We start from the raw sequence: 17,409 nt of genomic DNA, 5'->3' as shown, positions 1-17,409 counted from the left end.
TCTGTTAGTTTATTAATAGCAAACTAACTGAAGTACTAATTTGGCACATGTGTGAAGTTCATGGAGTAAATTGGCTAAAATAAAAGTTTAGAAGGTGTAATGGCCACCACGTTAAAATTTAGTGGGTGTCAGGGTATTTTTCCCTAAAATTGAATGTAAAATTCACAATGTTGTGATGATATATATATATATATATTTTATGAATCAGAATTTTTTTAACAAACTGAAAAGTTTACAAATGCATAACAGTCCAACACTACTAACCACACAGAAAATCAAATTAAACAACAACAAAAAAAGCACCAAAACCTATCAAGAGGAAACAAATCAATTATTATCACTATTTAAGCCTATCAAGAGGAAACAAATCAATTATTATCATTAGCCAGACCACATATATAAAAATCATTTTACTTGAGCTTTACCAGTTGATAGAGGAATACTTATCTGCAAGATTAAACTATTCTTAATTATATTCGTAAAGTTCCCTTTTGCTGTTATACCAAACCTTATGATGTAGCAAAAGTAGGAAATAGGAGATAAAAGAGAAATAAAAGTGACAACAAAACAAATTCTAAGCTTCACCACCTAGAGTTGCTTGCAAACCCTAGGCATCACCACCTAAGGGCATTTAGCATCACCACCAAATAGAGTAAACAAAGAGGAAACATTTCTCAACTCATAAGAATTAATCTTATTCAAATTTATCTGTCTTCACCATTACAGGAGTGCTAGTTAAAAAGTTTTAAGGATTATACTAATATGGATATGATGCATGGAACCAAGATTTTATGTTTTAATTTGTAATTAATTTTGTTTTTGAATTTGAATTTTGAATTTTTTTCCTAAGAAAGAAAAAGATATTTATTAAGACTAAGAAAGGTTAGATACATCAGCTTGATAAACAGAAGCAACCTGTGAAGAAATAGACTCCATCCACATAATAAAATTAGAAACAATAATAGCATACCTAGCTAATCAGTAATAGCATCCATAACTACCTTAGAATCACCCTCTAGAACCACCTGTGCAATACCCAGCTCTGTAGCAAACTCCAAAGCTCTTATTGCAGCTGAGGCCTCTATATCTACAGCCTGAAATTCCTAAGGGAGCAGTTGAGAGAGAGAGAGAGAGGCAATAACCATACCATGAGAGTCTTGAATTTGAATTTTGAATTTGGTTATTAATAAAGACAATTTTTAGGGATTTGATCAGATGCTTTCCATATTAGTATTAATGAAGTGCAAATTCGTTAGTCGAAGTAAGTGCATCCAGATGGAGCCAAGCCTTCGTCTCTGTGATTATAGAGATGGTTGGATAGCTCCCTTCGAATGGTCATTGGTGTGGTGTTTGCCACAACGTCTTCGATGCTAAAGTCAGTATAAGAAAACTCTTATGGAAAGAATAGTGCGATGCAATAAAGCAAGAAATATTTCCAAGTGAGTTTATGTACCTGATGTCGGTGATGGGAGGGCACACTAGGGCAAGGGGTTTTCTTTCTTGTGGATTCAGATTTGCAGCTTAAGACTTATTGTGATGCAGATTGGGTAGGCTGCCCTGATACCAGAAAATCACTCACTAGTTATTGTGTCTTTCTTAGCAATGCATTGGTTTCCTGGAAATTAAAAAAAAAGGCTGTGGTATCAAGGTCTTCAGTAGAGGCAGAGTATAGATCAATGGCTTCAACTAGTTGTGAAGTTCTATAGCTATTGTACTTGTTGAAGGATCTCCATATTTCGCATGATAGACTTGCCTCAATGTACTATGACAACTAGGCTGCTTTGCATATTGTTGCATACCCAGTCTTTCATGAAAGATCCAAGCATATTAAAGCAGATTGCCATATTGTGAGGAATAGAGTCTTAGATGGAACAATCAAGACTTTTGATGTAAATTCTAGGAACCAATTGGTAGATATCTTTACTAAAGTTCTAGGTGTGGATAATTTCCTAAGATTGCTAAAAAGGTTGGGTGTCATTAATATTTTTGCTCAAACCATTCAATATCCTGAGTATTCATCATTGAATCAAGTAGTAAGAGCTTTGCTCTTGAGGGGGAGTGTTGAAAGCAAGGAAGAATGCACCCAAGCCACTAGCAAGTCTAAGAGCAGACATGGAGAACAGGGTAGTATTCAAGCAACTAAAATTCAGAGTAATTGGATTAGTCCAAAATTGCTAGAGGTGATTGAATCAGTTCCTTATCATGAACACTTCATTCACACGTATGAAGGTGCATTGCCACATGGATAGAAGCAGCAGTTACAGGTTGTACACGTGGCTTGATGGTTAGGATATTTTGTAATTGATTTTCCCTCCAATTGCGGAGTTGGTTATTTATTTTGCTTGTTCAGATTGTATATATAGATAGCAGTAGTGTAGAGATTCATTCATTCATTGTATTCACTTTTCTTCAATCAATAAAGATCAGAAATTCTATTTAGAGAGAGAGGGTTCTAGAATTCTTTCCACACCCATATCCATATTCCACTTCTATTCGACCCTTTCTTGTCTAATTTCATTTTTTAGGTAATAATTTATATTTTTTAACAAACCAATTTCCAAAACACTGAAAAATAAAGTGTATGATTTTGTCAAACGCACATGGCCACAGTCAAAAGAATCGTGATGAGTCGAAACCTCGCCGAGAAGTGAGATACGAGACAACCTTTTTCCTACTTTCATCTAGAATATTGTTGACCTCTAAATTTTGTTCTCTGTTGCGAAGAGGCCATTGCAGGAAATGAACTATTTCAACACCTTTTATAATAAAGATCCTAGGGCCTATTATCAAGAATATATATATATATATATATTTTCTTTCTACTAATCATAGCGCATAATAAGGTATAAAATGATACGTGAATAGCATAGCATATACAAGTTATTTTTATATAATAATATACTTAATAGTTTGAGCAAACGAAATATCTAGATTAGTGCATAAATGAGTTGGACTTCATCTAGATTCTAGATAATAGCCCCATTAATTAAAGCTAATAAGCAACTACAAGATGATGGACTCGTTCAACTTTTTCAAACTTTATCATATCCTGTTTAAGGTATAGCTATAGTTTTGTTGAACAACATATATAAGAAACTAAAGAAAATCAACCCATCTAAAACACACTACACTAGATGACTATACTACCACAATAAAATAGGTGTTTTCCCTCGTTCTCAAGGGAGATATGAACAGCCTTCTTGTTTGACATTCATAGCGAAGACCATAGCATATATAGCATAATCCTTCTTCTTATCTCTCTCTCTCTCTCTCTCTCCTCTAAACAAAATTTAATGTAATCATGCAATCTTAAGATTATTAACTAACTAAATTATCCACTGCTCATGGCTTTGCATGTGCTCAAAATTAAATGAAAAGGTTGACTTTAACTAAAGCAAGTACTTGAGGATTGAAATTTAACGCAGTCAAAATTAAATGAAGAGATAGAATATCATCAGTAGCCTTTGAATATCATAGATCCATTCAACATGAAAGTTCATCCACAAATTTTTAGTGACCGACAAATCATTAGTGCAAAACACGCACATTAAAATAGTGACATCTTTCAACATTTGACTTTAATCCCATTGATCCCTCACGAATTTAAGTTGGTTTCTAGTTTCCTTAGAACTTTCATGAGTGAATTAATATAAAAGCAACTCCAAAAGATTTTGTGCGAGATTATTGACTCCACTCTCCAGCACGTTCAAAGTCTGAGTGCGATTTTGAGAGGTTTATTAATCAAAAGAATTAGGACTGAGATGAGGTTGCCACTAAGAACAAGTCAGCATTTTGAACTCCATACTTGGCCAAAACTTGAAAAGTTTCGTCTATTTATAGAGTTCTTGGAGAGAATTACACACCCACAAAACCAACCTTCAATTTCATTCAACATGTTGTGCTCAAGATATATTTCTGTCAGCTTTCTATTATTCAGCCTCTCCCTCCATGCAGTCAATTGTGCTGGCCCACTATACCATTTTTGTTTTAGCCAGGAAAACTACACTGCCAATAGCCCTTATGGTACAAACTTAAATGGCTTGCTCAATCTTTTGTCCACCAAAGTTGCTTCAACAGGGTTTGGGCTCGGCTCGACTGGGGAAGGCCAAGATCAAGCAAATGGTTTGGCCCTATGCCGAGGTGATGTCTCAACCACAAACTGTAAGACCTGTGTCGTTGATGCAGGCAAAGAGCTTGTTGATCGTTGTCCTTATAAAAAAGGAGCGATAATTTGGTACGATAACTGCCTTTTAAAGTACTCGAACATAGATTTCTTTGGAGAAATCGATAACAAAAACAAGTTCTACATGTGGAACGTCAAAGATGTAGAAAATCCCACTTCATTCAATCCAAAAGTTAAGGATTTGTTAAGCAGCTTATCTAATAAAGCTTATGCCAATCCAAAATTCTATGCTACCGGGGACCTAGAGCTTGATTCATCAAGCAAACTATATGGTTTGGCTCAATGCACCAGGGACCTTTCAGGTCTTGATTGTAAGAAGTGTCTTGATACTGCGATTAGTGAACTTCCCAACTGTTGTGATGGAAAACGAGGTGGGCGAGTTGTTGGTGGCAGTTGTAACGTTAGATATGAACTTTACCCCTTTGTTGATGCCTAGACTGTTATGGTTTCTGATGTTTATGTATCAAACTGTGTAATGTAATATGTTTAAAAGGTAATAAAATTGTCCAATGGGACAACTTCTCTTTGCTTCGTCACTTGCATAATTTTGGCCTGCCGATAGTAATCATTTGGTTAGATTTTTGGTACTTAGATGATGAATTTTGCATGGGGCAGGGGTTTTGCTAAATATTGTTATTTTAAAAAATAAAAAAATGGGCAACTTTTACTGTTTTAAAAATATTTGGCAAAATCTTTTTTAGAATTTTTCTTCATCCTTGGCTGAGTTCTTTTTGTGTAAAGCCACGTGTCAACCACCGGAGGGATGACCTAGACTCGGGTTTCTTTTTGTGTGTCAAGCTCGAAGTACTTGACATTAGCCCAAAGAAGACTGATGGCTATTGATGCAGTCTTGACTCTTAAGCCTACTCAAGAAATATAACCCAAAGTCTAAGAAATGAAATATGGACAATAAAAGAACTTATTTTTTTTTTTAATGGAAGAGTGTCTTTTCTTCTCTCTTTTACAAAATCAAGATGCGCTACTCAGAAACTTGAGTTTTTTTATTTTATTTTTTAAATTAAAAGTATGATTCAGCGCCTACTCAAAAAATTTAAGTGTTATATTATAACATAAGTTTCAGTCATAGTTTAGGTTCTCATATCTTCAAGGTATTATCATTCCCATAGAACATAATAAGGCCCCGTTTGGTATGCAAGTTTAATCACATGTTTTCAGTTTTTAAACAACATTACACGTATTTTTATACACTTTTTCACTCACACGTATTTCTAAAAAAATTAAAAACTGTTATTTAAACACACGTATCAAATGAGCCATAAGTTTTTCAACTTGTTAAAAAAATCAACATTTGCCACATGACTGAAGTCATACATGAAGGTATACAAACTAAGAGTAACATTAGTAATAGAATTTTACCTATAAGAAATGAATGGAAGAGAAAATTCTTACTTATACCACTGCAATAAATAGAGAGGAAGGTAGCAAGTTCAATTTTACAGCTTCAATATGAGTTTCTCTGCTAATGATGGGAGTGTACACTTTTTCATTCAAAGTATGTTGTTAGGACAAGCATGGACTCAATGAGACTATGTTGTGTACTGGTGCTCTAGGTTTCGGGCTTGATGGGACTGGAGGCATTTGTGTTGGTGGTGGTGGTGGTGGTGGTCTACAAAGATTTGATTTTCCTACAATGTACAACATTGGGTACTAAAACTTGGACACACAAGGGCACAAGGCATTTGTAAGAAATGAAAGTTCTAGAAAGGAAAATGAAAATCTCTCTAAATCTGAGAGTATTCTGTATTGAATCACAAAATGATTGTGTAAGTGTACAAATAATGTAACTGCTCTGTTTATATACAACAAGAGAAGAAATAACAAGGCGGGAAAAGTAAAAACCAACTCTAACTAACTTCTAACAACTTTCACTGTGCAACGGCTTCTGAAATTGACCAACCAGATCATGACATCTGGCTTTGCGCGCGTCGCTCTTTAGTTTACAACTTCTCACGTGCTTGCTCTGTTTCTTCATTAAACAAAACGTTGCCGTTTTCTTAGCTTCTTTATTTATTTCGCCAAGACAGCTTGGCGTCGTTTTCTTCTTGTTCTGCTGTCGTTTAGTTACTGTAGATGCATCTTCAACAGCTTTGGCAGAGGTTCATAGACCTAAAAGTAAAATCTTTTTTGGACAACCTTCACGAATGTTTTGTGATGGCCAACTATAATAGAATTTATGGGTAAGTAGGCTAATACCTGCTCCTACTTTCTTGTTGCACCAACAATTTCATGCAAATAGAAAGTACACACAATTGGTCATGTTGCCTAATGTGCTATACTGTTACTAACCAATAATCATTGTAGTGTATTTACTTGCTTCATAGCTATGATCATTCATGGCATGTTAATGTTATTTTTGAGCGAAAGAGATGTTAATGGTACGGCTAGTCTACCCTCAATTTAATTGGGATTAAGGCTTAATTGAATTAAGTTGAGTTGCTATATGTAGTACAGCCGAAGAGCATAAGTTACAGTACCGGAGTGCATTCTTGGACTCACTTGGTTAGAATTTCAGCCGCAACAAGAGTCCCTCTAACCCTCTCTCATCAACTGCGTCCCGTGTGCTAAAGATGCTTGGAAACATAACAAAAAGCTTAACCAATCACTGCAGAAAAAATCAATCAGCTAGTATTTGTTCGGACTCAGCGTGCCCGTTTTACGTTTTGCATTTTGTACTTTTTTTTTACTCTTTTTTTTACCAGTACTGTTCATTCTCATGAACAGTTCATTACGACAAATGAACGAGTTCATTTGTCAGTATGAACAGTAATTAAAAATTATTATTTTTTATTATTTTCAGTTTTCAGTAAAATAAGTAGTATCTAAACGCACCCCTAATGTTAAATTACCGATAGTGCCAAAAGTTTAAGATATTGAGATATAGTAAATTTATTCATTTAACCACATATTTCTAATATTTCCCTTCACATGTGACATCTTTCAACATTTGACTTTAATTCCATTGGTCCCTCACTAATTTGAGTTGGTCTTTAGTTTAGAGCTTAGAATTATGGATCATGTAGAGTGTTTCCTTAGCATTTTCATGAGCTAATTAATAAAAGAGAAATGCTACTTCTATAACATTTTCACAATTAAAGCTTGGGTGAAAAATTGTCATTAATTTTAGTCTAAGTCCACAACTAAAATTATTTTTTTACTCACTAGTAATAGTTTACCAACTATAATTTGTTGTGAAAATATTATAAAAGTAGCATTTTGTGCGAGATTTACTCCACTCTACTACACTCAAAGTCTGAGTGCAATTTTGAGTTTTATTAATTAAAAGAATTAGGATTGATGAGGTTGCCACTAAGAAAAAAGTCAGCATTTTCAATTCCATACTTGGTCAAAACTTGAAAAGTTTCGTCTATTTATAGATCAGTTCTTGGAGAGAATTACACACCCACAAAACCAACCTTCAATTTCATTCAACATGTGCTTAAAATATATTGATGTCAGCTTTCTATTATTCAGCTTCTCCCTCCATGCAGCCAATTAATTGTGCCGACCCATTAAATCATCTTTGTTTTAGCCAGGAAAACTACTCTGCCAATAGCCCTTATGGTACAAACTTGAATGGTTTTCTCAATCTTTTGTCCATCAAAGTTCCTTAACAGGGTTTGGGCTCGGCTCAACTAGGCAAGGCCAAGACCAAGCAAATGGTTTAGCCCAGTGCCGAGGCAATGTTTCAACCACAAACTGTCAGACCTGTGTTGTTGATGCAGGCTAGGAGTGTGCAGAAAACCCACCAACCCGCCAAACTTGTCCTGACGGGTTGGGTCGGATTTTAGGGCTTGGTGGGTTGGGTTGGGTTAATTTTTATTTTTTTATTTATTTTTCTTTTTATAGTGGGTCGGGTTGGGTTTGGGTTATAAAATTACAAACCCGCCAAACCCGACCTGACCCACCCATATTTAATATATATTTAAAATATATTATATATTAAATATTTTTTTATTTATAAAAATCAGCTATAGGGCACTTTGGTTCCTACTATCATATATATTATATGTGTATATATATATATATATTTAAATATATATTATATATTTTGTTTATCAACTCAGTTAGATATATTTTGTTTATAACTGAGTTATGAATTCATCTATATTTTGTTTATAAGTGAATTAGTATACTAGTTCATTTATATTTTGTTTATCAACTCAATTGGATATTTAGACATATTTTGTTTACAATTGAGTTGGAATATTAGTTTATATATTAATGTATATTTTGTTTATCAACTCAGGTGGCAAGCATGATATATTTTTTTCTGCTCAATTTAATAATAATAGTAATAAAAAAAAAATTGTCAAACTCATGGGTTCAACCTGACCCAACTCGACTCATGTGTGTTGGGTTGGACTTATGTGATGGGTTAGATTGGGTTGAATTTTTTTGACCCACCATAGTGGGTTGGGTCAAAAAATCCCCTTAACCCGACCCATACACACCCCTAATGCAGGCTAAGAGCTTGGTAATCGTTGCCCTAATAAAAAAGGAGCAATAATTTGATACAATAACTGCCTTTTAAAGTACTCGAACATAAATTTCTTCGGAAAAATCGATGACAAAAACAAGTTCTACACGTCGAACGCCCAAGATGTAGATGATCCCGTTTCATTCAGTCTAAAAGTTAGGGGAGTTGTTAAACAACTTATCTAATAAAGCTTATGCCGATCCAAAATTCTATGCTACTGGGGATATAGAGCTTGATTCATCGAGCAGTGTATTTGGTTTGGCTCAAGGCACCAGGGACCTCTCTGGTCTTGATTGTAAGATGTGCCTGTTAGTGGCAGTTGTAACGTAATGGAGAAATTATAGTCCTTTGGTATATCACGTTATTTGTCCACCATTCTATTAAAAAACTTTCACTTGTTTAAAATTACTGAGTTAGTAATTAATTTCTATTTAAAAAATTTTTTTGACTAACAATTTTAAACAAATGGCAGTTTTTTAGTGGAATACTGGACCACGTCACTTGTCCACCATGTGGATCTTATAATTTCTCTAACGGTAGATACGAACTTTACCCATTTGTTGATGTCTAGACTATTATGGTTTCTGATGTTTATGTATCAAAATGTGTAATATAATATGTTACAAACTAAATAAAATTTTCTAATGCGACAACTGTTTGCTTCATCACTTGTATGATTTTGGCCAATAGTAATCATTTGGTTAGATTTTGGTACTTTGATGATGAAATTTTGCATGGGGCAGTGGTTTAAAAAATAACAAATGGGCAAATTGTTACTGTTTTAAAAATACTTGGCAAAAATCCTTTTTTGAGTTATTTTTGTGCAAAGTCGTGTCAAGCTAAAGAGATGGCCTTTCTAGACTCGGGTTTGTTTTTGAGAGTAAAGCTTGAATCTCAAAATCGGTCTAAAGAAGACTAATGCACTTTTAGGACTACACAGGAAATAAAACTCAGAGTCTAAGAAATGAAATATGGACAACAGATGGACTTTGATTTACGTCTATAATAGAATTTTACCTATAAAAAAAGAATGGCAGAGAAATAGCACTGCAATAAATAAGGGGAAGGTAGCAATTTCAATTTTATAGTTTCAATTTGATTTTCTCTGCTAATGATGGGAGTGCACACTTTTTCATCCAAAGGATGTTGCTAGGACAAGCATGGACTCAGTGAGTCTATGTTGTGTGTTGGTGCCCTTGGTTATGGGCTTGATGGGACTGCCAGCATTGGCGTGGGTGGTGGTGGTCTACAAAGATGTGATTTTCCAACAATGTACAACATTGGCTATACTAAAACATAGACACAGGAGGCATTTCAATAACTTCGGGAGAGGTTCATAAACCCAACGGTGAAACCTTTTTTGGACAACCTTCAAAGAATGTTTGGTAATGGCCAACTATAATAGATTTTATCGGTAAGTAGGCTAGTACATGCTCCTACTTTCTTGTTTTATCAACAATTTCACGCAAATAGAAAGTTAACACAATTAGTCCTATGGCCTAATTTGCTATACCGTTACTAACCTATAATCATTGTAGTGTATTTGCTTGCTTTATAGTTACTATCATTCATGACATGTTAATGTTAGTTTGAGCGAATAAGACCCTCAATTTAATGGGGATTAAGGCTTAATTAGATTAAGTTGAGTAGCTATATGCTAGTGCAGCTGAATTTCAGTCACAACAGTGAGTCCCTCTAACCCTCTTTCACTAGTTGCATCTCGTGTAACTAGAGATGCTTGGAAACACAACAAAAAGCTTAACCGACCTCTGCAAAAAAAAAAAAAAACCAATCAGCTAGCGGACATATAGATAGACAATGGTCATCGAAAATAACATATCATTAATAAAAGGTGAAAATACCATTTTAGTACTTATATTTTGAGGTTACTGTCAATTAGGTTTCTACATTTTAATTGCAGTAAATTTGGTCATTGTTATTTTTAACTTATAGTAATTTGGTCATTGCCGTCAACTCACTAAAGCAAATTGACTGAAACTTGAAAATAATGGAGACTAAATTGATTGATACCAAAATGTATGAGCCAAATTGACCATGATCTCAAAATATAAGGACCAAAATAGTAGCTTTTCCTTAATAAAAACAACATAGTAACAATCGTTTTGTACTGAATAATAAAGGCTAAAGAATACTAAAGATCAAATTAACTAATAATAACTCTAAACTATGTACCATTCTAGATGTATGATTATAGTGAGTTTTGGTGATGAAAAGTTAAGTTCACACGTTGGGAAAAATTAAGAAACCATATAAAAAACACAGATTTTTTAGGTCAGAGAAATGGAAGAAGACAATTTGCCAGAAGTCTAGGAGTTATATAATGAGATAGGAGGAGGGAATGAGTGGGTAGCCACCAGTACCTTCCGGCTTGGGCTCCCCCAAGAGTCGGAACTGAGGGACTCTCTAACTATGCATCTCCCTGAGGACATGCATTAACTTATGAGAAGGATTGAAGAGTATAAGAGATTGGAAGATGACCGGCTATAGGGCAAAGGCAAAGCCTTGGCCTTTTCGCAATACAACAAAGATTATCGTCCTAAGAGGTTTTAGTCGAGAATTAGGAGGGAGTCAAGAGCTCTAAGTATGGGCTTGGCGCAGCGGGTCGAGAGAGTTCATGTGACATTTAAGCAGCCTGTTTATAAGATCCTTGAGCGCATTAAGAATGAACCTTACTTTTGATGGCCGGGGAAGTTGGGTGTGGACCTGGCTAGAAGGAATCAAAGCTTGTATTGTACTTACCACAGAGAGAAAGGTCATACTACCGAGCAATGCCGTGTGTTGAAGGACCATATGGAGTAGCTTGTAAAAGAGGGGCATTTAAAGGAATTTCTGGTCAGCCAAGAAGGGGTAAGTGTAGGCAAGGGATCGAGAAACCGAAGTAACAATGCACTTCCCCCTCCCTTAAGAGTTATTGAGGTCATTCATGCAACTTCCATGGGAGTAAGTTTGAGCCGTCAGAGGGGCATTTTGAGTGTAGTGACCTCGCCTAAAGTAGATGCTATAGACCAACCTGAGAAGAGGCTCAAGAGGATTTCGGTCCCAATCACTTTTAGTGAAGCAGATTTGGAATGAACGTCCTAGCCACATGATGACGTCTTGATGGTGACTTCTCGGATTGATGGATTCTTGGTAAAGAAAGTCATGGTAGATCAAGGGAGTGGGGCTAAGATCATGTACCCCAATCTATATAAGGGGCTAGGGTTGAAGCATGGGGATTTGAGTAAATATGTCACATTGCTTGTAGGGTTTGATGGGAAGGTTGTAACGCTCGAGGAGTAGATAAAGCTCTCGGAGGTGACTAAAGGAAAAGAAGTTGAAGTAAATTTCATTGTGGTTAATGCCTTTTCGTTGTACATAGTGATTTTGGGACAACCTTGGATTCATGCTATGGGGGCTGTACCATCTACGTTGCATTAAAAGATCAAATTCTCTACTAAAGATGGGGTCACGGTGGTACAGGCCAATCAAAAAGTAGAAAGGCAGTGCTTGGTAGTAGCAATAAACCATGAGTTTAAGCAGAAGGAAGAAGTTGGCTGAGCTCAGTTATAGCAATTACAGGTTACCGAGGGTTTCATAGGGGTAGATAGTGCAGAAGAATTGGTTCAAACATGGATTATGCCGTACGCCAACAAGTGTTTTCGGATGGGAAAGAGCTTGCCAATAGAAGATTAGGTGGAGATTCTTCTGTCATTAGTACAAAATTTGAACGTGTTTGCAAGGAACTCGTATGAGGTTCCCAGAGTTGACCTGGCTTTTATTATGCATAAGTTAAATGTAGACCCTCTGGTCCCACCAAAGAAGCAGAGACCGAGAAGGTCAGTGAAGCCTCATGTGGAGGTAGTAAAGGAGGAAGTGGAGAAATTAAAATGGGCGGGGGTCATTAAGGAAGTGTTTTTCCCTAAATGGTTAGGTAATATGGTGGTGGTGAAGAAGAAGAATGGAAAATGGAGAGTTTGTGTTGACTTTACTGACCTAAACTGTGCGTGTCCGAAGGACCTGTTCCCTGTAGCGAAGATAGATCAGTTTGTGGATGCTATGGTTGGACAACAGAGAATGAGCTTTTTAGATGCCTTTCAAGGTTATCATTAGATCGCTTTGGCACTTAAGGATTAGATGAAAACTTCTTTTATTACACTTGAGGGAAATTACCATTACATAGTGATGCCTTTTGGGCTAAAGAATGCTGGGGCGATGTATCAACGAATGTTTACTCGGATGTTCAAGGATCAGATTGGGGAAACTATAGAAATTTACATTGATGACATGGTAGTGAAGAGCAGGAAGAGTGCAGGGCATGTGCGTGACTTGGTTGAGGTCTTTGAGATACTAAGGTAGCACAAGTTACGCCTTAATGTAGACAAATGTGTCTTCGGATTGGGATTAGGCAAGTTCTTGGGTTACATGATAACCACATGGGGCATAGAGGTTAACCCTGACCAAATTATAGCGATTCAACAGCTACACTTGCCCGACAATCCTAGAGAAGTGCAAAGACTTATTGGGATGATTGTCGCCTTGAATTGTTTGTTTCAAGATCAGCAAATAGGTGTAGACCGTTCTATCAATTGTTGAAGAAATGGAAGGGTTTCCAATGGACGGAGGAATGTGACATGGCATTTAGAGACTTAAAGTCCTATTTAGCAAGTCCACCTATTTTATCCCGACCCAAGCTTGAAGAAGATTTATATATGTACTTGGCAGTATCCAACCATGCTGTTAGTTCAGTGTTACTTAGACAACATGAGGGGATCCAGAGATTGGTATATTATCTCAGTAAAACTTTAGCGAATGCAGAGAATCAGTATTTGCTGTTAGAGAAAATGGCATTGGCACTAGTGCATGCTACAAGGAAATTGCCGCATTATTTCCAAGCACATACGGTATGGGTATTGATCGAGTACCCCTTGCAATCGCTTTTGAGGAGGTTAGATTTCACTAGGAGGATAACTAAATAGGGAACAATACTAGGAACATTTGATGTACGGTACAAGCCAAGGAATTCTATTAAGGGTCAAGTGTTGGCAGACTTTGTGGCCGAATTTACTCCTACACTAGGAACCTTTGTTGGAATATGCCAAGTCACAGTTAAATGGTGGCAAGTGTATGTGGATGGTGCGTTTCACACAAGGGGGTTAAGGGTCAGGATTGTAATGGTGTCTACCGAGGGATTGAGATTGGAAAAGTCACTCAAATTAGGTTTTTGCGCTTTGAACAATGAAGTCGAATATGAAGCCCTCATTGCTTGACTCTGAGCACTGCAGAGGCTTGGTGCTAAGGAAGTGGAGGTGTTCTCAAATTCAAGATTAGAGGTGAGTCAAATAGAGGGGAGCTTTAAGGCAAAGGACTATCGCATGTCACAATATTTAAAGTTGTTCGGATCCTTACGAGCGAACATCCAAAAAGTCAATGTGGTTAGAGTGCCGAGAAGTTAGAATAGTCATGGCAATTCATTGGCCACTTTGGCTTCGTCTTCAATTGAATGCATTCACCAAATGATCTTTGTGAAGCTGTTAGAGCAACTGAGCATAGAGTAACGAGTGGTTGTAGCGACTACTTCGGTGGTAGAGCCTAGTTGGTTGGATCCTAATATTGCTTTTTTATCTGATAGGTCTTTGCCAATTGATGTAAAAAAGGTAAAGAAGGTGTGGAGAATGTCGACTCATTTTTGGTTATTTGAGGATAAAAAGTTGTATTGGCGTTCATTTGGAGGTCCATATTTGTTATGTCTCCACCCGGCCAAGACTGTCGAGTTGCATGAATGGATATATGGAGGGCACTTGGGGGGAAGATCATTAGCCCAGCGAGCCATGACTCAAGGATTTCGGTGGCTGCAAAAAGCGGCTAACTATGTAAAAAAGTGTGATCAATGCCAAAGACATGCTCCAATCTTGCATCATCTAGGCGAAATTTGAAACCGATCATCAGCCCTTAGCCCTTCACTCAATGGGGGCTAGATATAATTGGACCATTCCCTTGTACGCTGGGGAACAGGAGATTTGTATTGGTTGCGACAGATTACTTTATCAAATGGGTATAAGCCGAAGCCTTGGCAAACATTAGGGATGTGGATGTGAAGAAATTTGTATGGAAAAATATCATTACGAGGTTTGGGGTTCCTAGGGTACTAATATCTGATAATGGGTTTTAGTTTGACAATAAGGCCTTTCGGGAGTATTATAGTTATCTCGGGATAACCAATAGGTACTCATCATTGGTGTAACCCAGAGCAATAGATAGGTGGAGGCAATGAACAAGATAATAGTTAATGGTTTGAAGAAGAGATTGGAAAGGGTGAAAGAAAATTGGGTTGAGGAGCTGCCAAACATCTTGTGGGCCTATCGGACAACACCTAAAAGATCAACAGGTGAAACCCCTTTCTCCATGACGTACATAGTAGAGGCAGTCATACTAATATAGGTCGGCTTGTCAAGCATGAGGGTAGTTGATTTTGCACGAAGTAATAATGACGTGCAAATGGTTGGGAATTTAGATGCCTTAGAAAGAAGACGAGACATGGTATTCGTTCGGCTTGCGGATTATCAGCAGGAGTTGTGATGCAAACCTCAAACGACACGCTTTAAGACCCAACAAACAGTATTGGAATAATTGCCCAAGAAAGCTAAAATTCAGATTTTGATAGAACCCTGACCCAACGTTTATAAGTGAAACGCGAACCAAAGGTATAAATAACAGACCTTGACCCAATGATTATAATAGAATCATGAACCAAAGGTATAAAGTTTGAACGCCACAAGGAAGAATCCTTGATAAGTTCACAGTTCTTGAAGAACCAAAAGAAGAGCAAAGCCTCACCTTTTCTGATTTTTATTCAATAACATATCAAAAACGTTTACAGACTTAGGGGCCTATTTAAGGGCTCCATAAAACTTGATAGACAAGAAAATATATTCTAAAATAACTCCTAATTGATACCTAACCATATCAAGAATCAAATTTGACCTAAAAAGCATTAAATGCACCTAAAAACAAGGAAATAAATCACCTAAACCTAAAATAACGTTTTTTACATAAAAATACCAAAAATAATAAATTACAATAATTAAATAGTAAATTGTGTCGTTCATCAGACCCCTCCACTTGAATCAAACTCGTCCTCGAGTTCATCTTTGAAATCTGAAATCTTCCGCTCCAAATAAACAAATACTTCGAATGCTTTAATAACTTGATCCGGTTCTGTAACTTGAATCCTTCATAAAGTGCAGCATAAAATTTCTTCTCATCTACTTTCAATTTATTTGCAACATCAATCAACAAAGGGTTGATAATAAAATTAAAATTTTCTACTCCAAGAAAATCAACATATTGTATGGTCTTCTTCAACAAATCAACTAAAACTTGAGGATTGTGAGTTGTGGACTCATCCTCATATTTGACATCAATTGAATCTTCCACATTGTTTTCAATAATTACCATATCTTTTTTTTTCTTTTCTTTTTTCACCTTTTTTTTTTTTTGGGAGCTTGGTGCACGATTTTAACCTAATGCACGTCACAAAAGAAGAACGAGGAATAAAGAACACAAAAGGAACAAGACAGGATGATAACAGGAAACAAAAGATAAAGGGAAAGAAAACTGATTTTAGAACTTGTGCTCTGATACCAAATGATGCGAACCTCAAACGACACGCTTTAAGACCCAACAAACAGTATTGGAATAATTGCCCAAGAAAGCTAAAATTCAGATTTTGATAGAACCCTGACCCAACGTTTATAAGTGAAACGCGAACCAAAGGTATAAATAACAGACCTTGACCCAATGATTATAATAGAATCATGAACCAAAGGTATAAAGTTTGAACGCCACAAGGAAGAATCCTTGATAAGTTCACAGTTCTTGAAGAACCAAAAGAAGAGCAAAGCCTCACCTTTTCTGATTTTTATTCAATAATATATCAAAAACGTTTACAGACTTAGGGGCCTATTTAAGGGCTCCATAAAACTTGATAGACAAGAAAATATATTCTAAAATAACTCCTAATTGATACCGAACCATATCAAGAATCAAATTTGACCTAAAAAGCATTAAATGCACCTAAAAACAAGGAAATAAATCACCTAAACCTAAAATAACGTTTTTTACATAAAAATACCAAAAATAATAAATTACAATAATTAAATAGTAAATTGTGTCGTTCATCAAGTTGGCTCAGGGGTATAACATGAAGGTGAGGCCTTGAGAGTTTGTGGCAGGAGACCTTGTTTTGCGAAAAGTAGTAGAAGGTATGAAGGATCAGAATGCAGGTAAGTTGGCTCCAAATTGGTTGAGACCCTACCGAGTGATAGCAATGGCCAGAGTAGGAGCTTATTACTAGGAAGATATGGAAGAAAGACCTTTATCCTGACCATGGAACATTTTTAATCTAAAAAAGTATTACCCATGAGTGTAGTGTGAAATGTGAAAGATATGTCTAAGGTTGTAGATAAACTTGAATAGAGAATTGCGAAGGAATTCAGTTATTTTGCGTTGAGTTATTTATAAGCATTAATAAATTTTTCTAAGAACAAAAACTTGGCCTCAGCCTGACTTCGGTCTCCTACTAGGTAGAAACCTTAGCAGGCTTTTCTAAAGACAAAAACCTGGCCTTGACTTGACTCCAGTCACTGATTAGGTGGAAACCTTAATAGACTTTTTTAAGGACAGAAACTTGGCCTCGGCCTTACTTCGGCAACCAACTAGGTGGAAACTT

General features: G+C 36.3%; 1 protein-coding gene and 1 pseudogene across 1 annotated transcript; both read left to right on the top strand.

The window, feature by feature from the left end:
* Window positions 1–3,681: 3,681 nt before the first annotated feature.
* LOC111991910 (antimicrobial ginkbilobin-2-like protein) lies at window positions 3,682–4,714 on the top strand. Its single transcript, XM_024023724.2, has one exon. The coding sequence runs from the start codon at window positions 3,762–3,764 to the stop codon at window positions 4,617–4,619; it is 858 nt and encodes a 285-aa protein (XP_023879492.2). The 5' UTR covers window positions 3,682–3,761; the 3' UTR covers window positions 4,620–4,714.
* Window positions 4,715–5,650: 936 nt separating this feature from the next.
* LOC111985674 (antimicrobial ginkbilobin-2-like protein) lies at window positions 5,651–9,011 on the top strand (annotated as a pseudogene).
* The last annotated feature ends 8,398 nt before the right edge of the window (window positions 9,012–17,409 follow it).

Source organism: Quercus suber, unplaced genomic scaffold (genome assembly GCF_002906115.3).
Source record: "Quercus suber isolate HL8 unplaced genomic scaffold, Cork oak 2.0 scaffold_1205, whole genome shotgun sequence".
NCBI classification, from domain to species: Eukaryota; Viridiplantae; Streptophyta; class Magnoliopsida; order Fagales; family Fagaceae; genus Quercus; species Quercus suber.
The sequence above is the reverse complement of the archived record's forward strand: the minus strand, read 5'-3'. Positions and strand labels throughout refer to the sequence as shown.